The following is a 22,216-nucleotide window of genomic DNA, read 5'->3' on the forward strand; positions in this document are numbered from 1 at the left end:
CATCCCCTATAGCCCATCTCCTATAACCCCATCCCCTATAGCCCCCATCTCCTATAACCCCATCCCCTATAGCCACCCATCCGTTATAGGCCCCCACCCCATATAGCTCCATCCCCTATAGCCCATCATAGCCCCCATCTCCTATAACCCCATCTCCTATAGCCACCTATCCGTTATAGCCCCCATCCATATATAGCTCCATCCCCTATAGCCCACCATAGCCCCCATCTCCTATAACCCCATCCCCTATAGCCTCCCATCCCTTATAGCCCCCACCCCATATCGCCCCATCCCCTATAGCCCCCTATAGCCCACCATAGCCCCCCATCTCCTATAACCCCATCCCCTATAGCCACCCATCCGTTATAGCCCCCACCCCATATCGCCCCATCCCCTATAGCCCCCAGTCCCTATAGTCCCATCCCCTACAGCCCCCATCCCTTATAGCCCACATCCCCCGTAGCCCATCCCCTATAACCCCATCCACTATAGCTCCCCACCCCCTATAGCCCCATCCCTTAGATTTCCCCTATAGACCCCACCTCCTATAGCCTCCCATCAACTATAGCCATGCTATAGACTCCATCCCTTAGTAGTCCCCTATAGCCCCCACCCCCTATAGCCCCATCCCTTACCCCATGGCCCCCCTCCATGTCCACACATCAAATCTCGTTTATTGCAGCCGGGTGTCAGGGGGGGCGCGGGGGGGGGGTCACCCGGGGGGGGGGTCCCTCTCATGCGATGCTGCACGCGTCCCTGCGGGCAAAGCTGCGGCGCCGCTGGTCCAGGCCTCGCTCCAGGCGAGCATCCTCCTCCTGCGCCCTATGGGGACAGAGGGACGGGGTCGGGGGGGGGGGGGGTCGGACCCACCGGGACCCCCCCCCCATCCCCCGGGACCCCCCCCGGTCCGCGCTCACGTCCGCTCGCGCCAGTCCAGGTCCCGCACGAGCTGATCGCGCCGGTTCACCAGGGCCACCAGCTCCTCCAGCAGCAACTGCTCCCGCTGCCGCTGCGCCGGCGGCTTCAGCCGGTCTGGGGAGGCAGAATCAATGGGGGGGGCAAAGCAATGGGGGGGGACAAAGCAATGGGGGGGCAGAATCAATGGGGGGGGCAAAGCAATGGGGGGGCAGAATCAATGGGGGGGGCAAAGCAATGGGGGGGCAGAATCAATGGGGGGGGCAAAGCAATGGGGGGGCAGAATCAATGGGGGGGCAAAGCAATGGGGGGGGACAAAGCAATGGGGGGGCAGAATCAATGGGGGGGGCAAAGCAATGGGGGGGGACAAAGCAATGGGGGGGCAGAATCAATGGGGAGGGCAAAGCAATGGGGGGGGACAAAGCAATGGGGGGGCAGAATCAATGGGGGGGGCAAAGCAATGGGGGGGGACAAAGCAATGGGGGGGGCAGAATCAATGGGGGGGCAAAGCAATGGGGGGGGACAAAGCAATGGGGGGGCAGAATCAATGGGGGGGCAAAGCAATGGGGGGCAAAGTAATGGGGGGGCAAAGTAATGGGGGGGGCAAAGCAATTGGGGGGGCAAAGCAATGGGGGAGTGCAAAGCAATGGGGGGGGCAAAGCAATGGGGGGCAAAGTAATGGGGGGGCAAAGCAATGGGGGAGCAAAGCAATAGGGGGGCAAAGCAATGGGGGGGGCAAAGCAATGGGGGGGCAAAGTAATGGGAGGGAAAAGTAATGGGGGGCAAAGTAATGGGGGGGCAAAGCAATGGGGGGGAAAAGTAATGGGGGGGGCAAAGCAATGGGAGGGCAAAGCAATGGGGGGGCCCCAAAGCCCGGGGGGGTGCAAAGCAATGGGGGGCAAAGCAATGGGGGGGCCCCAAAGCCCGGGGGGGGGGGCAAAGCAATGGGGGGGGGCAAAGCTCGGGGGGGGGCAAAGCAATAGGGGGGGCAAAGCTCGGGGGGGGCAAAGCAGTGGGGGGTCCAAAGCCAGGCTGCCCCAGGGCTGGGTGTCCCCAAAGGCCGCGGGGTACCCCCCCTTGGGGACCCCAAAGCCAGCCTGTCCCTAAAGCGTCTCCTAATGCTTGGGGGGGGGAGGCAAACCCAGTTGTCCCCGAGCCAGGGGGTTCCCACCCCTGGTGTGTCCTCAGCCCAGGGGTTCTGTGTCCCCATGTCCCCCCCCGTGTCCCCCGTACCCCCGTATCTCCCCATACTCCCCCTTGTTCCCCCATTTCCCCCCGTGTCCCCTCATACCCACGTCCCCACGTGCCTCCCTTGTCTCCATATCCCCCATAGCCCCCCGTGCCCCCCCCCACATCCGCACCCTCCGTGGCCAGCATGGCCCGCAGCTCCCGGCTCAGCAGCTCGAACTGACGCTCCAGGTCCTGCTCCTCCGCCCTGGCGGTTGGGGGGGGGCCCAGGCTCACACGGGGGTGTCACCGGGGCAGTGCCCCCCCCCCCCCCCCCCCCGCCAGGGCCCCCCCCCCCGGCCCGCTCACAGCAGCTGGAGCTGGTCCTGGCGCCGCAGCAGCGCGTTCTTGTGGTTCACCAGCGAGAACCACTCCTGGATGAGCTCCTCCTCCCGAGAGGGGTCCGCGCCTGGCGGCACCAGCGGGGGATGAGGGGGACGCGGGGGGACACGAATGAACACGGGGACATGGGGGACACAGGGGGATACGGGAATATGGGGACATGGAAGACATGAGGACACATGGGGACATGGGGAATATGGGGGGACATGGGGGACATGGGGGACATGGAGGACACAAGGGGATATGGGGACTCGGGGGGACACGAATGAACACGGGGACATGGGGGACATGGGGGGACATGGGGGACATGGGGGACATGGGGGGACACGAGGGGACATGGAGGACACAAGGGGATATGGGGGACGCGGGGGGACACGAATGAACACGGGGACGTGGGGACATGGGGGGACATGGGGGGACGTGGGGACATGGGGGGACATGGGGAACATGGGGGACATGGGGGGACATGGGGGGACATGGGGGACATGGGGGGACGTGGGGACATGGGGGGACATGGGGGACATGGGGGACATGGGGGGACGTGGGGACATGGGGGACATGGGGAACATGGGGGACATGGGGGGACATGGGGGGACATGGGGGACATGGGGGGACGTGGGGACATGGGGGGACATGGGGAACATGGGGGACATGGGGGGACATGGGGGGACATGGGGGACATGGGGGGACGTGGGGACATGGGGGGACATGGGGGACATGGGGGGACATGGGGGACGTGGGGACATGGGGGGACATGGGGAACATGGGGGACACAGGGGGATACGGGGATATGGGGACATGGAAGACATGAGGACACATGGGGACATGGGGAATATGGGGGGACGTGGGGGACATAGGGGACACGGAGGGACATGGAGGACACAAGGGGATATGGGGGACGCGGGGGGACACGAATGAACACGGGGACATGGGGAACATGGGGGGACGTGGGGGATATAGTGGACATGGAGGGACATGGAGGACACAGGGGGATACGGGGGACACGGGAATATGGGGACATGGGGACATGGAAGACATGAGGGCACATGGGGACATGGGGAATATGGGGACATGCGGGACATGGGGGGATATGGGGGGAACTGGGGACATGGGGGCTATAGGGACATGGGACGTACACAGGGGGATGGGGGGACAAGGGGACATTGGGACACAGGGGACACGGGGGGACAGGGACAGGAGGGGGACACGGGAACGCACACAGCGCAGCCCCACCGGTGCGTGCATCCCCGTGTCCCCTCCATGTCCCTTGCCAGGGGCCAGCTCCGTTCCCCCCCCGCTTCCCGTTCATGTCCCCACTCGAGTCCCTGCGGCACCCCCGTGTCCCCGGTGCGGTCCCGGTGTCCCCGTACCCGACTGCATGAGGCCGCGCAGCTCCCGCTCCAGGCTGACGGCGACCGCGTCCACCCGCTCCTGCTCCCGCTCCAGCGCCTCCAGCTCGGCCACCACGAACTGGCTCGTGTCGCGCAGCCGCTGCCACCGGCGGGACACGGACCCGGTGTCCCCATTGTCCCCATGGCCCCCCGCTGCCCCCCCCCCCGGACACGGACCCGGTGTCCCCATTGTCCCCATGGGACCCCGCTGCCACCCCCCCGATGGACACGGACCCGGTGTCCCCATTGTCCCCATGGCCCCCCGCTGCCACCCCCCCGATGGACACGGACCCGGTGTCCCCATTGTCCCCATGGCCCCCCGCTGCCACCCCCCCGATGGACACGGACCCGGTGTCCCCATTGTCCCCATGGCCCCCCGCTGCCACCCCCCCGCTGGACACGGACCCGGTGTCCCCATTTTCCCCATGGCCCCCCGCTGCCCCCCCCCCCGGACACGGACCCGGTGTCCCCATTGTCCCCATGGCCCCCCGCTGCCCGCCCCCCGATAGACACGGACCCGGTGTCCCCATTGTCCCCATGGGCCCCCGCTGCCCCCCCCCGGACACGGACCCGGTGTCCCCCCGCCCCATCCCACCCCATGTCCCCCCCTTGTCCCCTCCCTGTCCCCCCTTTACCGGTGTCTCCTCTTCTGCTGGGGTCTCTGTGGGGGGGGTCGGGGGGTGACACACAAAAGGGGGGGATCAGGGCGGGGGAGGGGAGGACACGAGGCAGTGATCCCCCGGCCATGCCCATGACCCCCCCCCGTGTCCCCCCCACTCACCAGGTTGGGGCCGGGCTGGGGGGGCCGCGGGGGGGGTCCCGGTGTCCCCATCACCCTGGGGAGAGAGAGGGGGGGTCAGGGGCCGGCCCATTGGGGAGCGCAGTAACTGGGGGGGGGCATTAGGGTGGACCCTATAATAACAGCCCCCCCCCCCCGGAGGGTCCCGAGGGGGGGTCTCTCACCCGGGGGGGGGTCCGGGGGGGGTCCCCGCGCCGCTCCAGGCGCCGCCTCCGCACCAGGTCGGCGTCGCGCAGATGGGAGAAGCTTTTGGTGCGGGGGGGGGGCGCGGGGCCGGGGGGGCCTCCGGGGGGGGGGCGGCTCCCTCCACCCCCGGGGCGGTGCAGCCTCGGGGGGGGCACCAGCACCCCCGGGGGGGGCCCAGAACCAGCCCCCTTTGACACTGCAGGGTCCGGGGGGGGGGCCCCATGGCCGGGGCCAAGCGCGGGGACTGGGGGGGTCCGTGAGGGTCCCCCCTCAATGGAGCCACCTGAGGGGGACCCCTCCTCGGTGATGCTGAGTTGGGTATCGGGGGGGGGCCCTGGGGCACCCCTTTCAACAGGACGAAGCTGGGGGGCTGCGGGGCGCCCCCCTTGTCCAGTGCCAAGCTGGGAGTCCAATGGAGGCCCCCCCTCAATGAAGCCAAGCTGGGGGTCTGATGGGGGGGCCCCCTCAGTGGTGCTGAGCTGTGGGTCTGGGGGTACAGGAGACGGTTCCCCCTGGCCAGTGTCAGGCTGTGGGTCCGGGGGTGTCAATGGGGGCTCCCCCTTAATGGCACCAGGCTGTGGGTCCGGGGGTGTCAATGGGGGCTCCCCCTTAACGGCACCAGGCTGTGGGTCCGGGGGTGTCAATGGGGGCTCCCCCTTAACGGCACCAGGCTGTGGGTCCGGGGGTGTCAATGGGGGCTCCCCCTTAACGGCACCAGGCTGTGGGTCCGGGGGTGTCAATGGGGGCTCCCCCTTAACGGCACCAGGCTGTGGGTCCGGGGGTGTCAATGGGGGCTCCCCCTTAATGGCACCAGGCTGTGGGTCCGGGGGTGTCAATGGGGGCTCCCCCTTAATGGCACCAGGCTGTGGGTCCGGGGGTGTCAATGGGGGCTCCCCCTTAATGGCACCAGGCTGTGGGTCCGGGGGTGTCAATGGGGGCTCCCCCTTAACGGCACCAGGCTGTGGGTCCGGGGGTGTCAATGGGGGCTCCCCCTTAACGGCACCAGGCTGTGGGTCCGGGGGTGTCAATGGGGGCTCCCCCTTAACGGCACCAGGCTGTGGGTCCGGGGGTGTCAATGGGGGCTCCCCCTTAACGGCACCAGGCTGTGGGTCCGGGGGTGTCAATGGGGGCTCCCCCTTAATGGCACCAGGCTGTGGGTCCGGGGGTGTCAATGGGGGCTCCCCCTTAATGGCACCAGGCTGTGGGTCCGGGGGTGCCCATGGGGGCCCCCCCTCAAAGGCGCCGATGTGGGGGTGCAAGGGGCGCCCGCCGTGCGCGGTGCCGGGGGGGGGCTCCTGCAGCCGGGCCCGCACTTGGCTCAGGTACGTCATCACCCCCAGGCGGTCGGGCACCGGCGGCAGCACCAGGTCCGCGGGGTCCAGCAGCCGCGGCACCCCCAGGGCAGAGAAGGCGTCGAAGGCCTGGGGGGGGGACACACACAAACAATGGGGGCTGCAGGGGACCCCGGTACCGGGGAACCCCCCCCCTGCACCCCAGCACCCCCCCCCCCCCCGCACCAGTTTGTTGTTGCCCCGGATGTCGAGGGGGTCCAGAGCCTCGTAGTCACTGCAGGGGGAGGATGAGGGGAGCTTGGTTCCTTCGGGGGTCCCGGGGGGGTCCCCCAGGGTTACCCCCGCCATAGCCCCATCTCCCTCCACATCCCCAGGGTTCCTCTCCATGTCCCCCCCCCGTCCCCACGGTCCCATCCCACATCCCCAGGGTGACCCCCTCCATGTCCCCAGGTGCTCCCGGGATGATGCCCATGTCCCACGGGAGCCCTATCCCATGTCCTCATTCCCCTGCCATTGTCCCCATCCCCAACTGTCCCCCCCATCTCTTCAAGGTGTCCCCATGCCCCCCATGTCCCAGGGTTCCCTACCCCACATCCCCAATGCCCCAAGGACGCCGCATCCCCGTGTCCCCCCCATGTCCCCAGGGTTCCCTACCCCACATCCCCCTGCCCCAAGGACGCCCCATCCCCGTGTCCCCCCCATGTCCCCAGGGTTCCCTACCCCACATCCCCCTGCCCCAAGGACGCCCCATCCCCGTGTCCCCCCCATGTCCCAGAGTTCCCTACCCCACATCCCCAATGCCCCAAGGATGCCCCATCCCCGTGTCCCCCCCATGTCCCCAGGGTTCCCTACCCCACATCCCCAATGCCCCAAGGATGCCCCATCCCCGTGTCCCCCCCATGTCCCCAGGGTTCCCTACCCCACATCCCCAATGCCCCAAGGATGCCCCATCCCCGTGTCCCCCCCATGTCCCAGGGTTCCCTACCCCACATCCCCAATGCCCCAAGGACGCCCCATCCCCGTGTCCCCCCCATGTCCCAGGGTTCCCTACCCCACATCCCCAATGCCCCAAGGACGCCCCATCCCCGTGTCCCCCCCATGTCCCAGAGTTCCCTACCCCACATCCCCAATGCCCCAAGGATGCCCCATCCCCGTGTCCCCCCCATGTCCCAGAGTTCCCTACCCCACATCCCCAATGCCCCAAGGATGCCCCATCCCCGTGTCCCCCCCATGTCCCCAGGGTTCCCTACCCCACATCCCCAATGCCCCAAGGACGCCCCATCCCCGTGTCCCCCCCATGTCCCAGGGTTCCCTACCCCACATCCCCAATGCCCCAAGGATGCCCCATCCCCGTGTCCCCCCCATGTCCCCAGGGTTCCCTACCCCACATCCCCAATGCCCCAAGGATGCCCCATCCCCGTGTCCCCCCCATGTCCCAGGGTTCCCTACCCCACATCCCCAATGCCCCAAGGATGCCCCATCCCCGTGTCCCCCCCATGTCCCAGAGTTCCCTACCCCACATCCCCAATGCCCCAAGGATGCCCCATCCCCGTGTCCCCCCCATCCCCATCCCGGTGCCCGCGGGCTCACAGCAGCTCGGGCCGGTGCCGGTGCAGGAGCGCGCAGAAGGCGAGGCCGCTGCGCCAGGAGGTGCTGAAGTTGGTGACGCGGACCCCGCGGTACCCGGCCGTGGCCGCCTGGCACCAGCCCAGCAGCGCCCCGCTGCCCCCGGGGGGGGGCTGGCAGCGCGTCAGCACCCGCAGCCCCGCCGAGCCCCTATGGGACCCCCCCCAGCAAGGATGGGTGCCCCCAGCCCCTATGGGACCCCCTATCAAGGATGGGTGCGCGGGGTGCCCCCAGCCCCTATGGGACCCCCTATCAAGGATGGGTGCGCGGGGTGCCCCCAGCCCCTATGGGACCCCCCCCAGCAAGGATGGGTGCGCGGGGTGCCCCCAGCCCCTATGGGATCCCCCCCTATCAAGGATGGGTGCGCGGGGTGCCCCCAGCCCCTATGGGACCCACTATCAAGGATGGGTGCGCGGGGTGCCCCCAGCCCCTATGGGATCCCCCCCTATCAAGGATGGGTGCGCGGGGTGCCCCCAGCCCCTATGGGATCCCCCCCTATCAAGGATGGGTGCGCGGGGTGCCCCCAGCCCCTATGGGACCCCCCCCATCAAGGATGGGTGCGCGGGGTGCCCCCAGCCCCTATGGGACCCACTATCAAGGATGGGTGCGCGGGGTGCCCCCAGCCCCTATGGGATCCCCCCCTATCAAGGATGGGTGCGCGGGGTGCCCCCAGCCCCTATGGGATCCCCCCCTATCAAGGATGGGTGCGCGGGGTGCCCCCAGCCCCTATGGGACCCCCCCCATCAAGGATGGGTGCGCGGGGTGCCCCCAGCCCCTATGGGAACCCCCCCATCAAGGATGGGTGCGCGGGGTGCCCCCAGCCCCTATGGGATCCCCCCCTATCAAGGATGGGTGCGCGGGGTGCCCCCAGCCCCTATGGGTTCCCCCCCCATCAAGGATGGGTGCGCGGGGTGCCCCCAGCCCCTATGGGATCCCCCCCTATCAAGGATGGGTGCGCGGGGTGCCCCCAGCCCCTATGGGATCCCCCCCTATCAAGGATGGGTGCGCGGGGTGCCCCCAGCCCCTATGGGATCCCCCCCTATCAAGGATGGGTGCGCGGGGTGCCCCCAGCCCCTATGGGTTCCCCCCCCATCAAGGATGGGTGCGCGGGGTGCCCCCAGCCCCTATGGGTCCCCAAGCACCCCCAGCAGTGATGACCCCCCCAGACCATACGGGATCCCCCCCCCATTCACTTGGTCCCTGAACCCCCTGCTCCAGTCCATAGAGGACCCCAAGCCCCCCCCCTAGAGGGTCCCCAAGCCCCCAAGGTGACCCCTGGCCCCCTTTCCCCCCCCCATGGGGGTCCCTGAGCCCCCCCAGCCCCACTTACCTCGTCCATCTTTTGGGGTGGGGGTTGTTCACCCCCAGGGCCAGGGGGGTCCCTTTGTACCCCCAGTGGGGGGGGGTCCCCACAATCACCCTCCTTTATGGGGGGGCCTGCGGGAGACACAGGTCAGGGACACTTGGGGGGGGCTGAGAGTCCTGATCCCCCCCCCAGCCCCCCAAAACCCACCTGTGCCCGGGGGGGGCCCCTTGGGCTCTTCCTCCACCTCCTCCTCCTCAGGCAGCGCCTGCAGCTCCGGGGGGGACTCTGGGGTACGGGGGGGGGGTGTCAGGGCACCCCCATGGCGATGGGGGGTGATGGGGGGGTGATGGGGGGTGATGGGGGGTGATGGGGGGGTGATGGGGGGTGATGGGGGGAGATGGGGGTGATGGGGGGTAATGGGGGGGTGATGGGGGGTGATGGGGGGGTGATGGGGGGAGATGGGAGGTGATGGGGGGGTGATGGGAGGTGATGGGGGGGTGATGGGGGGGTGATGGGGGGAGATGGGAGGTGATGGGGGGGTGATGGGAGGTGATGGGGGGGTGATGGGGGGGTGATGGGGGGGTGATGGGGGGTGATGGGGGGGTGATGGGGGGTGATTGGGGGTGATGGGGGGGTGATGGGGGGTGATTGGGGGTTGATGGGGGGTGATGGGGGGTGATGGGAGGTGATGGGGGGGTGATGGGGGGGTGATGGGGGGTTGATGGGGGGGTGATGGGGGCCACCTCGGGGGGTGGGGGCAGGGGGGGGCCCCCCTCGCGGCTCCTCCTCCTCCTCGGGGTCGCTCTCGAAGTCCCCCAGGTCGGCCACGTCCCCCGGGCGGCTCAGCAGGCTCGCAACGCTCTGCATGTCCTCCTCCCTGCACACGCATGGCACACGCATGGCACTCACGTGACACACATAGTACACGCATGGAACACATGGCACACATGTGACACGCATGGCACATGTGACACACATTGCACACATGACACGCATGGCACACACATGGAACACACATGTGACACGCGTGGCACACGCATGGAACACGTGACACACGTGGTACACATATGGAACACATATGTGACATGCATGGCACATGCGTGACACACGGCACACACATGACATGCATGGCACACACGTGACAGGCATGGCACACACGTGACACACATGGCACACACGTGACATGCACGGCACTCACATGGAACACGTGACACACATGGCACACATGTGACATGCACGGCACACGCGTGACACACACCCCGGTTCCACCCTCTGTGGCACCAACGGGTCCCTGGATCCACAGCCGACCTCTCCCCCTTAACCCCAGTGTCCCCAATGGGTTCCCCATGTCCCCACCCCAACGCCCTCCCTTTGACCCCAATGTCCCCATCACGGCACCCGCCCCAACATCGCCCCCCCATGTCCCCATTGGGTCCCCCATGTCCCCACATCCCAAAGATCCCCCGGATACCACCCACCCCCTGCCCATGTCCTCAACACCCCCCTAGGTCCCCAGCACCCATTTCCACGCCCCCAAGGTTCCAAGCACCCTCATAACGCCCCCAACGCCCCCCCCCCCCGCATCGTGGCCCCCACGTTCCCAACCCCTCCATGTCCCCAGGCCCCCGGTGCCCCCCCCGCGCCGCTCACGTCGGGTGCCCCTCGTGCAGGACGCTGGCGCTCAGGCGCAGGCGCAGGTTCGCAGCCACCACCCTGCGGGAGCGGGGCCGCAGGGACAGGGACAGGGACAGGGGCCCCCCCCCCGCCGCGGCCGCGGCCCCCCCCAGGCGGCCCAGGTCCAGCGGCGCCCCCGCCACCACCGAGCGGCGGCCTCGGGACTCCTGCGGGCGGGGGGGAGTCAGCGGGGACCCCAACAGGGGACCCCCAACGGGGCACCCCCAATAGGACCCCATCACCCACGGACCCCAACAGGGGACCCCCAACGGGGCACCCCTAATGGGACCCCATCACCCACGGTCCCCAACAGGGGACCCTCAATGGGGCACCCCAATAGGACCCCATCACCCAGGGGACCCCAACAGGGGACCCCCAATGGGGCACCCCCAATGGGACCCCATCACCCACGGACCCCAACAGGGGACCCCCAACGGGGCACCCCCAATAGGACCCCATCACCCACGGACCCCAACAGGGGACCCCCAATGGGGCACCCCCAATGGGACCCCATCACCCACGGACCCCAACAGGGGACCCCCAATGGGGCACCCCCAATGGGACCCCATCACCCACGGACCCCAACAGGGGACCCCCAACGGGGCACCCCCAATAGGACCCCATCACCCACGGACCCCAACAGGGGACCCCCATCAAGACCCCATCTCCCATGGGACCCCCATGTACCCCAGAGGATCCCTAATAGGGGACCCCCATCACCCATGGGGACCCCAACAGAGGATCCCCATCTCCCACAGGGACCAGCAGGGCCCCAGCCCTCTCAAGGGTCCCCTGTCTATTACGGGACCCCCCCACATCCCCCAGGGGAGCCCCAAAAGGACCCCCCTCCCCCAAGGGACCCCAACACCGACCCAAGTCCCCCCATGGGGACCCAGCCTGGGCTCCCCCCACTCACGTTCTCAATGAGGAAGCTCCACTCTTTGTCATCATAGGTGGTGGCGTGGGGGTCCTGGGGGGGTCCCATGAGCACGCGGTGAGGGGGGGGGGCACGAGTGGGGACCCCAGGGGAGGGGGCACGGGGGGACGGGGGACGGGGACACGCACCCGGTAGAGGGTAACGACCACCTCGATGCTCTCGGGGACCACCCAGACCACCATGCCCCGGTACGGGTTCTCGATGCCCGGCTGCCAGCTGTGGGGCTGCACCTGCCGTCAGCCCCCCCAGAGACCCCCCTGAACCCCTCTATGCCCCCCCCCCCAGACCCCCATAGGCCCCCCAAGAACCCCCACCCTGAGACCCCCACAAATTCCCCCCCGCCCCGTGGACCCCCCCTCACATGACCCCCCCCAACCCTATGGACCCCCCCAGTCACACCCCGTCCCCCCGGCCCCACAGATCACCCAGCCCCATGGATCCTTATGGAAACCTCAACCCGCCGGGCCCCCCCCGGCCCCCCCTAGCCCACCTTGGAGCAGACCCTGCGGTTGCGCCTGGTCCAGACCACCGTGAGCTTGTCGGGCTGCCTGGGGGGGGCCGGGGGGGTCAGGGATGGGGGGACCCCCCTTGTCCTATGGGGCCCCCCGCAGGGTGTGGGGCGGCTCCTCCTGCCCCATGGGTGCGGGGTGGGGATGTGGGGCCGCCCCATAGATAACGGCAACGGCTCCATAACGGCCCCGGCAGCCCCTGTAGCAGCCCCTATACGGACCCCTTTGCACCCCTATAGCTGCTCCGCTGCACCCCTGTATTGACCCCTTTGCAGCCCCATAGCTGCCCCTATACGGACCCCTTTGCACCCCTATAGCAGCCCCTATACAGACCCCTTTGCACCCCTATAGCAGCCCCTATACAGACCCCTTTGCAGCCCTATAGCAGCCCCTATACAGACCCCTTTGCAGCCCTATAGCAGCCCCTATACAGACCCCTTTGCAGCCCTATAGCAACCCCTATACAGACCCCTTTGCAGCCCTATAGCTGCCCCTATACAGACCCCTTTGCAGCCCTATAGCTGCTCCGCTGCACCCCTGTATTGACCCCTTTGCAGCCCTATAGCTGCCCCTCTACGGACCCCTTTGCAGCCCTATAGCTGTTCCGCTGCACCCCTGTATTGACCCCTTTGCAGCCCTATAGCTCCCCCTATACGGACCCCTTTGCAGCCCTATAGCTGCCCCTATACGGACCCCTTTGCACCCCTATAGCAGCCCCTATACGGACCCCTTTGCACCTCTATAGCTGCCCCTATACAGACCCCTTTGCAGCCCCATAGCTGCCCCTATACGGACCCCTTTGCAGCCCTATAGCTGCCCCTATACAGACCCCTTTGCAGCCCTATAGCTGCCCCTATACAGAGCCCATGGCACCATTACACTGCACCCCCATACTGTCCCCCTTTGCAGCCCCATAGCTGCCCCTATACGGACCCCTTTCAGCCCTATAGCTGCCCCTATACTGGACCCTGCTCCAGCCCCTATACCAGCCCCAGTGCCCTACAGAGACCCCACGACCCCCCTGTAGCCGCCCCCCCGCCCCACTGCCCTGCCCCCCATCAGTCACCCCACGTTGCTCCGGGGCCGCGCCTCACGGGGGGGGGACCCCCTGGGGCACGAGACTCCCCCCCCCCCCAGGGCAGGTGCGGGTGCTCGGGGGGGGGGGGGAAACCGGATACCCCCGGCGGGGGGGGGGGGGGGAAGGGGGGGCCGGGCTCTATTTTTAGTCCCGGAGCCGCCGTTTCCCGGCCCCATTTATGGACATTTTTAACTCAAAACGAAAGCGGGAGCGCGACCGGCGGGGGGGGGGGGGGGGCGGAGCCCCCGTGTCACCCCCCCTCCAATGAGGAAAACCCCCATGGGGAGGGGATCCGGGAGGGGGGGGTCCCTGGAACACCCCGAGGGTTTGGGGGGGGTCCCGGGGGGGGGGGGGGCTGGAAGGTCCCGCAAGATTTGGGGGGTCCCGGGGGGGGGGTTGGGGTTAAGGGGGGGGGGTTTTGGGTTCCGGGGGGGCGCGGGGGGGGTCCGGTCTCACCAGCTCCTGCCCCCCTCCACCAGCAGCTCCTCGAAGGTCGCCACGAACCGCACTTTGGCCGCGCGCTTCCCCGCGCGCTGCAGCCGCTTCCACACCGACCCCATGGCCCCCCCCCCCCCCCCCCCCCCGCAGCGCCGCGGGTTCGGGTCCCGCTGCCGACACCTCCCCCCCCCCCCTCCTCAACCTCCCGCCCCCCCTAAACCCGGCTCCGGGACCGACGGAACGGGACCGGCACCCCCCAACCCCCCCCCGCGCTGGGCGAGGCCCGGCCCCGCCCGGGCAGGAAACTGGAGCCGGAGCAGGCCGGGAGGAGCTTCCCCCCCCCCCCCCCCCCCCCCCAACGGGCCATAGACCCGCCCCCCCTTGGGCCATACAGCTCCATTGGGCCATACAGCCCCCATCGGGCCCTGTGTGCAAGTGCTTTGCCCATGCCCCCCCCCATATAGCCACAGCCCCCCCATCATCTATTCCCCCCCCGGTCATATATGTGCCTCCGAGGACCATAAACTCTCCGCTTTAGGCTACACATTCGCCCGCCCCAAGCCGTATGTGCAATTGCTTTCCACATCGCGCACCCCTGGGCCATATATTCCCCTTCCAGGCCTATAGAGCCGCCTCTGGGCCATCCATTCAGCCCCAAACCTGCCCCCTACAGCCCCCTATAGCCCCCTATAGCCCGAGAGGCGAGGGACGCGGGGCTGCGGTTCCCAGCGCGTTTATGGGGGGCTGGCGGGGGGGGCGAGCGCCTGCAGCCCCCGCAGCGCCTCGGCGCAGGCGCGCACCAGGGCGCAGAGCTGGGCGCTGCCCTCGGCGGACGCGGTGCGGGGCAGCTCCCGCGCCGCCCAGCCCAGCTTGTCCAGCACGGCCGCGCGCGCCAACGCCACCGCCGCCGCCTCGGGGGGGGCTCCCCGGAACCCCGCCGCGGCCCCTTCGCAGTGCTCGGGCCGGGGGGGGGCCGCCGGGGATGCGGCGGTCGCGGGCTCCGGTGCTGCGGGAGGGGAGGAAGGGTGAGACCCCCCCCGCCCCCAGGCCTCGTGCCCAGCCCCAGCCCCCTCAATCCTGCCCAAAGGATCCCAGTCCCAAGCCACCGGTCCCAGCCCTGTCCCCCGCGCCCCAACCCCCCCCTTCCTCAGCCTCCCATCAGCGTCATTCCCAGCCCTGCCCCATTCCCAGCTCCAATCCCGCCCTTTTTCCCAGCACCCCAACCCCCTCATTCCCAGCCTCCCATCCCCATCCCTGGCTCCATCAGCCCCATTCCCTGCCCCATTCCCATCCCCATCCCTGGCTCCATCAGCCCCATTCCCAGCCTCCCATTCCCATCCCTGGCTCCATCAGCCCCATTCCCTGCCCCATTCCCATCCCCACCCCCATCCCTGGCTCCATCAGCCCCATTCCCTGCCCCATTCCCTGCCCCATTCCCTGCCCCATTCCCAGCCCCACCGTCCAGCTCCAGGTCCTGGCAGGACACGCAGTGCAGCTTCTGGTCCTTGTCCTGGAGCAGGATGGTCTGCACGGGGGGGGAACACGGCAGGGGCAGGACTCGGCTCAGCCTCGGCAGCCCCATAACCACGGACCCTGCCCCGCTCTCATCCCCACAGCTTCGCATCCCAGCCCCACAGCCCTGCCCCATAGCCCCGAGCCCAGCCCCATAGCCCTGAGCCCAGCCCCACAGCCCCGAGCACAGCCCCATAGCCCCAAGCACAGCCCCAAACCCAGCCCCACACTGAGCCCCACAGCCCCAACCCCAGCCCCACAGCCCCGAACCCAGCCCCACAGCCCCGAACCCAGCCCCACAGCCCCGAGCACAGCCCCATAGCCCCAAGCACAGCCCCAAACCCAGCCCCACAGCCCCGAACCCAGCCCCACAGCCCCAGAGCCAGCCCCACAGCCCCAGAGCCAGCCCCACAGCCCCAGAGCCAGCCCCACAGCCCCACAGCCCAGCCCCACAGCCCCAAACCCAGCCCCACAGCCCCGAGCCCAGCCCCACAGCCCCGAGCCCAGCCCCACAGCCCCGAACACAACCCCCCAGGTTCCGTTCCCACCCCATAGCCCTGCTCTCAGCCCCACAGCCCCCGGTTCACCCCATCGCGCACCCCGCAGTGGGGGCAGCACCGGCCCAGCATGCGGTACCCCCGCAGCAGCAGCTGCCCCATGGCGCGGCTGACCCACTCCTGCCGCTCCCGCCGGGCCTCCAGCTCCGCCGCGGCCGGGGCCGGCTCCGCGCCTGCGGGACGTGGACAAAGGAGAGGAAACCGGTTACCGGAGACAACGGGAAGGGGGAACCGGGCCCGGGGGGGGGGGGTCGCGGTCGCAGCCGCCCGCACCCGCGTTCAGCGCCATGGTCGCTGAGGAGACGGCGACGCGCCGGAACTGACGTCACGGCGCAAGGGCCCGGCTGGCAACGGAAGTCCGGGCGCCAAAAGGGGTCCGGGACCGGAACGGGGCCGGGGGGCCCCGAGAGCGAGCGCGCTGGTTCCGCACGCGCGGGCGGGGAGGGCTGTGCGGAAGGACAGGGCCCCTCTCCGGAGAGCCAATGGCGTGTAGCCTGTGATGTCACAGGCGGAAGTGACGTTGTCAATCTGAGCTATAGAAGGCCGTGTTAGTCACCGGTGAACGCCATTTGCCGTGCCCCCCGTTGGTGTCTATGGGGTGATGGCCCGAGCGGCCGGGGCTTGGCGGCCGTGCCGGTCCTGAGCCGGGTCTCCGCGCCACCGAAGGCAACACGGGGGGGGGGCCGAAACCCGGGAACGCCTGGGATCGGGTGAACGGCGGCCGGAGGACGCTCCCGGAGCAAGGAGGAGGACGGAATCCATTGTGAAGGGTGACATCGTCGGACACCTCCGTAACCCGTACACCCCGGTGCCAGGAGAGGATGAGGGCATCCCGTCCGTACGTGAGAGCTCGGAACCCGAACAGCAGCGGAATAGCCCCCACGGGGGGGGCTGCGATGCCTTTGTGTGGTTCTGATTCTGGGGCTTGTTCCTATAGGGCAAGTAGAATCGAGTTCCCATCCCCATCCCTATCAGCCATTCAAGCGGATCCTGCGGGACCCAGGAAGTGCTCGAGTGATAAAGGAGAACATAACCGTAGGTGCTCCAAGTTTCACACTCAAACTTTGTGATATCTTTTCTAACATTGGGTCTTGCCAAAAAGCCCCCGTTCCATGGGGTCCGTATTGGTGCCCCGATGTAAACCCAGGTGAGGGTTGCTGTCGGAGCTACCCGAAATACTTGTTTTGTGGCTATTGGGGGTGCGAGACCATTGTGACAAGGAATAGATAGAGACCAGAAAAAGAGGATGAATTTTTGCGGGTAAAATACGTGCCAAATAAGTGTAGCCATCCACCGTATGGCTCCCATGGGTTAATGACTCCAAAAGGTACTTGCAGCCATTTAAATGTGGCAGTTCAAGCCTCAGAAGATGCGGGCTGGGCTCTGGGGAAGACGCGGTCGGAATTTATTCACAACGCTTTCACCGCTCCAGGGGTACGAATACAAAGGAGGAGAATCCTGCTGCAAGTGTCTCAAGCCCTCGGGCCGAACGCGCTCCTTAACCCACAGACAGCTGGGTCTTCAATACACGACATTGAAAACAACACCGTGAATGTGGTTTCCAATAACACCGAGTACTTTGGAAGCTGAAATGCCTCCCCTATGGAAGCTTTTGAACTCAACACATCAGATACTGAGTTTTACAGATCCAAATTTAACAGCGCATTGCTGGCTTTGCTATAACATAAGCCCCCCCTTTTACGAAGCAATAGGAATACCCTTTGAACCAGAACTAATGAATGCGTCTAATCCTAAGCAGTGTCTATGGAACACTGGGAAAGAGAACAACCCAGGAACGACGATGCGACGTGTGTCAGGACAAGGCAGATGTATCGACAAGGTACCCCAGGAGAAAAGGCACTTACGCGAGGATGAGACCTCACTGGAGGAGACCACAAGCTGACCGGCTAATTCCTGCCAATAACACCAAATGGGTATGTCAAAAACTGGAGTTACCCCATGCATATCTCTTTAAAGTGTTTGATGAAAGCAATGGATATTGTATACAAGTAATGATTATTCCGAGAATCATATCCTGAGGAAGTCATATATAATCATCAAACCCTATTAACTGCTCATCGCATACAGGAACGAGAGCCAGTTACTGCCTGGACCAGAGCTGCCCTCATGGCTGTGGGAGCTGCAGGGGCAGGAATAGCTTCATTGGTCGAACAGAAGGGAAAGTTTCATTCCCTCCAAGGAGCAGGGGATGAAGATTTGATGCGAATTGAACAATCGATCAGTGCCTCAGAGAAAGCATTGAGGTCGTTGTCCCAAGTAGTTTTGCAAAATCGTAGAGGATTGGACCTCATGTTTTTACAACAAGGCGGAGTAGGTGCTGCATTAGGAGAGGAGTGCTGCGTATACGCAGACCACACTGGGGTACAGAGACCCCACGGCCAAACTTAGAGAAGGTCTAGCAAAAAGCAAGAGAAGCCCAACAAGGGTGGGTTGAATCATGGTGCAACCATCCCCCGTGGCTAACCACCCTGATACCTACCTTGATAGGACCGATCGCAATGATTACGATGGCGTTGGTCTTCGGACCCTGTATATTAAACAGGCTCGTGTCATTTGTCAAGAGCTGGCTAGAAAAGGTTAACTTCATGTTGGGAGAACACCAACAACTGCTTTAGAAATGTTCTTACTCAGTGTTATCCCCAGTTACCACTTGCTCAGTGTGCCTTATGTTTGTTGTTACGAGATTATGATATATACTTTTTCTGATTTTTATCTATTTTTTATCCTGTTAAGCATAGGGAGGGGGGAAATGTGGGTGGTGAGGGCTTGGCGGCCGGAAGATGCCGCGCTGTACGGAAGGATAGGGCCCCTCTCCGGATAGCCAAGAGCATGCAGCCTATGATGTCAGCAGGCGGAGGTGACGTTGTCAATCTGAGCTATAGAAGGCCGTGTTACTCACCAATAAACGCCCTTTGCCATCCACCCCATTGGTGCCTGTGAACGGATGGCCCGAGCAGCCTGGGCTTGGCCGCCGTGCCGGTCCTGAGCCAGGTTGCCGCGCCATCGAAGGCAACAACAGCGTCCCCAACCTAAGCCTTGTCCTGATGTGAGCCCCCCACCCCCCCGAGAGGACGCAGCGGGCAAGGAGTCAGTGAAAACCTTTATTTTGCTGGAAAATGGGGGGCAAAGGGTGAGGGGGGACCCCCCTGGGGGGAAAGGGGCGTGGGGGGGGGTCCCGATCCACAGGGAAGGGGCAGCAAAGCCCCGGGGGGGGTGAGGGGGAAGCTCCGTACAAAAAGGGGGCTCACGGGCTCCATCCGAGGCCGCCGGACCTGGAAGAGAGCAGAGAGGTGAGAGGGGGGCCGGGGCCACCGGTGGTGCTGGGGGGGGGAGCGGAACGGCCGGACAGACGGGGACGCGGCGGTGACGGTGGCGACGGCGCCCGCTCCGGTGCGAGAGGAGGGGGGGGTCCGCGTTCTCCCCCCCGCGGCCCCGGTGACGGGAGAGGGAGCGCGGCGGCGGCGGTGACGGCGGCGGCGGCCCGGGGCACGTCTGACCTGACGCGGCGGCGTCCCAGGGAGGGGGGCTCCGGCAGCAGCGGCGCATCCCCAATGCTCCGCGGTGCTCCACCGCGGCGGTGCCTCCTGCCGGGGGAAGAGCCGTTACCCGCCAGCACCAGCAGCACCGGACAGGCCCCGACGGCCGCCGCGGTGCCCGGTATCCACTGAGCGTCCCCGGCGAACGCCGCGGCAGCGGGAGGGAGCCGAGCTCTGCCGTCGGTAGCACTGGCGCTCCGGCGGCGCTCACCTATGGCTCAAAAGGCAGAGTACCGCGCTCGCTCCCCATATGGGTCCCGCTCGAACCGCTGCAGGTCGTAGAGGGAGGCCCGGGCCACCGAGGAGACCGGCGACAGCTGCCCACGCTCGTACGTGTACGCCTCTCCGACGGTGGTGGCCGCGGCGGCCGTGCGGCGCAGGGGGCTTCTATCCCGGGTGTAATAGGTGGAGGAGGCGGCCGCCGCAGCGGCAGTGGCGGCAGCAGCGGCAACGGCGGCCGCCGCGCTGGGGGTCGGCAGCAGAGCTCTATCGTACGCGTCTAAGGTGGTGGGGATGCGACTGGCCATGGCTGTGGTGGCGGCCATGGCCGAGGACTGGACCTGGGAGTACTGGGCGTACTGGGAGTACTGGGCCATGGTCTGCTCCGCGTAGGCGTCGTACGCAGAGGCCGTGGCGTAGGAGCGGACGCGGTAGCGCTTGTAGTAGTCGGCCATCCCGCCGTACGCCTCATCGTAATACACGGTCTCCCCATAGCCCGCGGTGTAGGGAGTGCGCACGGCTCCGTACTGCTCGTTATAGGCCTCGGCAAAGTCCGCCACTTGCCCCGGGCGATCTACCGGGCACTCCTTAGACCAGTGCCCTTCCTTCCCGCAGCGGTAGCAGCCGCTCTTGTCTCCCATCCCGGGCGCCGTCCGCAGCCGGCTGGTGGACAACTGCACGCGCATCCGCTTGCCTTGAGGAGAGAGACGCGAGAGGGGAGAGGCTCCGGTTAACCCCAGCACCGGCAGCGTGGCCGGCACCGGCCAGCACCATGCCCCGGGATCCCCAGCACCGCTGCGGGCAGGGAGGGAACCACATCCAGGAGAGCACCGCGGTTCCAGACACCCCCATGAGCCTCCCCGGCAGCACCGGGAGACGGAACGCACCGAGACAGCAGCGCTGGGCGCTGCCAGCCCCACATCGGGGCCTGGCTGCACTTCCCTGGCTCCAGTTTTCCCTCTCTCCCCCTTTTTCCCGCCCCGCATTCCCAGCCTGCGGGCAGCACAAACAGCCCCGCAGCTCCTGGCTGCACCACAAGGCCCTGGGCACGGAGCTGCCGCCAAACCTGCCCTTCTGCGGACAAAGCTCATTTCCCTACAGAACACAGCGCTGCCGAGCGCCAGGACACCAGCCCCGGGGACACCGGGAGCACCAGGCCCGGGACACGGTGCTCTCTGCCGCCGCACGCTGGACGCTCGCCCGCCCGGAGCCGGTTTCCCCTCGTGGCATCAAGCACCGCAAGGGAGAAGCCCCCAGTGAGCGGCGGCTCCGGCTCCGCGTCCATGGAAACCCCTCGCAGAGCAACACCGGAGCGGGAGCTCCCCCTGCACCCTCCGCTCCCTATCCCAGCCCAGGGCTGCGGATCACCTTGGAACTCGGTGTTGTCCAGCCCGCGGATGGCCTCCACCGCGTCCTCCGCCCGCTCCATGTGCACGAAGGCGTAATCCTTGACGATGTCGCACTCGATGACGGGGCCGTACTCCTCGAACTTGGCCCGCAGCTCCAGGTTGGTGCAGGCGGGGCTGATGTTGCCCACATGCAGCTTGGTGGAGGCCTTGCTCTTGTTCTTGCTGGCCTCCACGTTGATGCAGACGCCGTGCAGCTTGTGGTGGTGCAGGTTCCGGATGGCGTCCTCGGCCGCCGTCTTGTCCTCGATGTGCACGAAGCCGTAGTTCTTGATGATGTCGCACTCCAGCACCTTCCCGTACTGCTCGAACAGGGAGCGGATCTCCTGCTCCGTCGCCTCCCGCGGCAGGTTCCCGATGAACAGCTTCACCATCTCGAACAGCCTGGACCGGGCGGGGGGGGGGGGGAGCCGCGTCTCACCGGGGGGCTCCAGCGAGCTCGGCCCGAGACCCGCTCCCTGCAGGCCGGGACCCTCCGCTGCTCGCACCGGGCGGGAGGCACCGCCGGGGCCGGGACCACGAGGGACGCCCATGGGCACCCCGGGGATTGAACTCCCCCCCACAAGGCCCCGGCTCCCGCCCCGCTCCCCCCGGGCCCCGTCCCGGCTCTCACCGCGGCCCCGCGCTCCCTCTCGGCGGGACGGTGACGGCGACAAAATGGCGACTGCCCCGGCTCCACCTTCGCTCCTCGTCCCGCCCACCTCGCGCGCTGATTGGCGGAGATGGCCCGGTCAGAGCCAAACGATTGGCCGAGCCGCCCCGGGGCACGGCGGAGACACCGCCCCGGATGACGTCACTGTCGGCGCGCGCCTGCCCGCCCGGCCTGCCAATCGCGTGTCTCGGTGCGCTGGAGGCGGGCTTCTCCGAGCACGTGATGGCAGCGGTGGCCAATCGCTGCTGGGGGGCGGGGCTGTGGCCTGGCATTGCCGCGGAGCCCGCCGGGGTCGGAGCGGCCGCAGCGGAGGAGCGGGGTCAGCGGGGCCGGGCGGAGCGCGCAGGCAGCGGGGACACGCGGGGCTCACGGGGAACACCAGCCCTTACCGGGACCCGCGGCCCCGCCGCTACCGAGGCACGACTGGGACCGCACCGGGACCGACCGAGCCCTGCCCCGCCCCTTTTCCATCGGAGCCCTTCCTCTCCGATAGGCCCCGCCCTCTTTTCTAGAGCGCCACCCCTTTGACCAACGCCACGCCCCTTTCGTAGCCCCGCCCCCTAGGGCTACAGCCCCGTTTCCCTTGCGGTCTT

General features: G+C 67.1%; 3 protein-coding genes and 1 long non-coding RNA gene across 12 annotated transcripts; 1 reads left to right on the forward strand and 3 right to left on the reverse strand.

Moving 5' to 3' along the window:
• Window positions 1-654: 654 nt before the first annotated feature.
• Window positions 655-13,844, reverse strand: EHBP1L1 (EH domain binding protein 1 like 1). 6 transcript variants are annotated; one of them, XM_080635830.1, is made up of 18 exons: window positions 13,739-13,844; window positions 12,186-12,243; window positions 11,824-11,919; window positions 11,675-11,728; window positions 10,735-10,925; window positions 9,828-9,961; window positions 9,292-9,369; window positions 9,109-9,215; window positions 7,743-7,891; window positions 6,378-6,426; window positions 4,839-6,281; window positions 4,657-4,711; window positions 4,511-4,536; window positions 3,855-3,975; window positions 2,452-2,551; window positions 2,277-2,350; window positions 918-1,032; window positions 655-822 (listed from the first exon to the last, which is right to left on the reverse strand). In XM_080635830.1, exons 1-18 carry the CDS (start codon window positions 13,840-13,842, stop codon window positions 735-737), a joined length of 3,042 nt encoding a protein of 1,013 aa, XP_080491956.1. In that variant the 5' UTR covers window positions 13,843-13,844; the 3' UTR covers window positions 655-734. The 6 variants fall into 6 exon arrangements, with proteins under 6 accessions (XP_080491956.1, XP_080491954.1, XP_080491958.1 ...); XM_080635828.1 differs by lacking the exon at window positions 13,739-13,844 and having other exon boundaries at window positions 12,186-12,534; XM_080635832.1 differs by lacking the exons at window positions 6,378-6,426; window positions 13,739-13,844 and having other exon boundaries at window positions 7,743-7,790; window positions 12,186-12,534.
• Window positions 13,845-14,437: 593 nt separating this feature from the next.
• ZNRD2 (zinc ribbon domain containing 2) lies at window positions 14,438-16,238 on the reverse strand. The gene is made up of 4 exons (XM_080635688.1): window positions 16,063-16,238; window positions 15,832-15,962; window positions 15,179-15,245; window positions 14,438-14,726 (listed from the first exon to the last, which is right to left on the reverse strand). Exons 1-4 carry the CDS (start codon window positions 16,076-16,078, stop codon window positions 14,455-14,457), a joined length of 486 nt encoding a protein of 161 aa, XP_080491814.1. The 5' UTR covers window positions 16,079-16,238; the 3' UTR covers window positions 14,438-14,454.
• Window positions 16,239-16,361: 123 nt separating this feature from the next.
• Window positions 16,362-18,516, forward strand: LOC308230761. Its single transcript, XR_013958571.1, has 2 exons — window positions 16,362-17,723; window positions 17,878-18,516. It is a non-coding gene; the product is annotated as an uncharacterized lncRNA (long non-coding RNA).
• A 381-nt stretch (window positions 18,517-18,897) lies between these two features.
• On the reverse strand, window positions 18,898-22,039 carry LOC308230755 (RNA-binding protein 4-like). Of its 4 annotated transcripts, XR_013958568.1 has the most exons (5): window positions 21,585-22,039; window positions 20,934-21,355; window positions 19,558-20,259; window positions 19,308-19,394; window positions 18,898-19,082 (listed from the first exon to the last, which is right to left on the reverse strand). XR_013958568.1 is itself a non-coding variant. In XM_080635678.1 (4 exons), exons 1-3 carry the CDS (start codon window positions 21,893-21,895, stop codon window positions 19,565-19,567), a joined length of 1,428 nt encoding a protein of 475 aa, XP_080491804.1. In that variant the 5' UTR covers window positions 21,896-22,039; the 3' UTR covers window positions 18,898-19,394; window positions 19,558-19,564. The 4 variants fall into 4 exon arrangements, 2 of the variants coding, with proteins under 2 accessions (XP_080491804.1, XP_080491803.1); XR_013958569.1 differs by having other exon boundaries at window positions 19,308-20,259; XM_080635678.1 differs by having other exon boundaries at window positions 18,898-19,394.
• Window positions 22,040-22,216: the final 177 nt, after the last annotated feature.

This window comes from Psittacula echo (assembly GCF_963264785.1).
Source record: "Psittacula echo genome assembly, chromosome: 28".
NCBI classification, from domain to species: Eukaryota; Metazoa; Chordata; class Aves; order Psittaciformes; family Psittacidae; genus Psittacula; species Psittacula echo.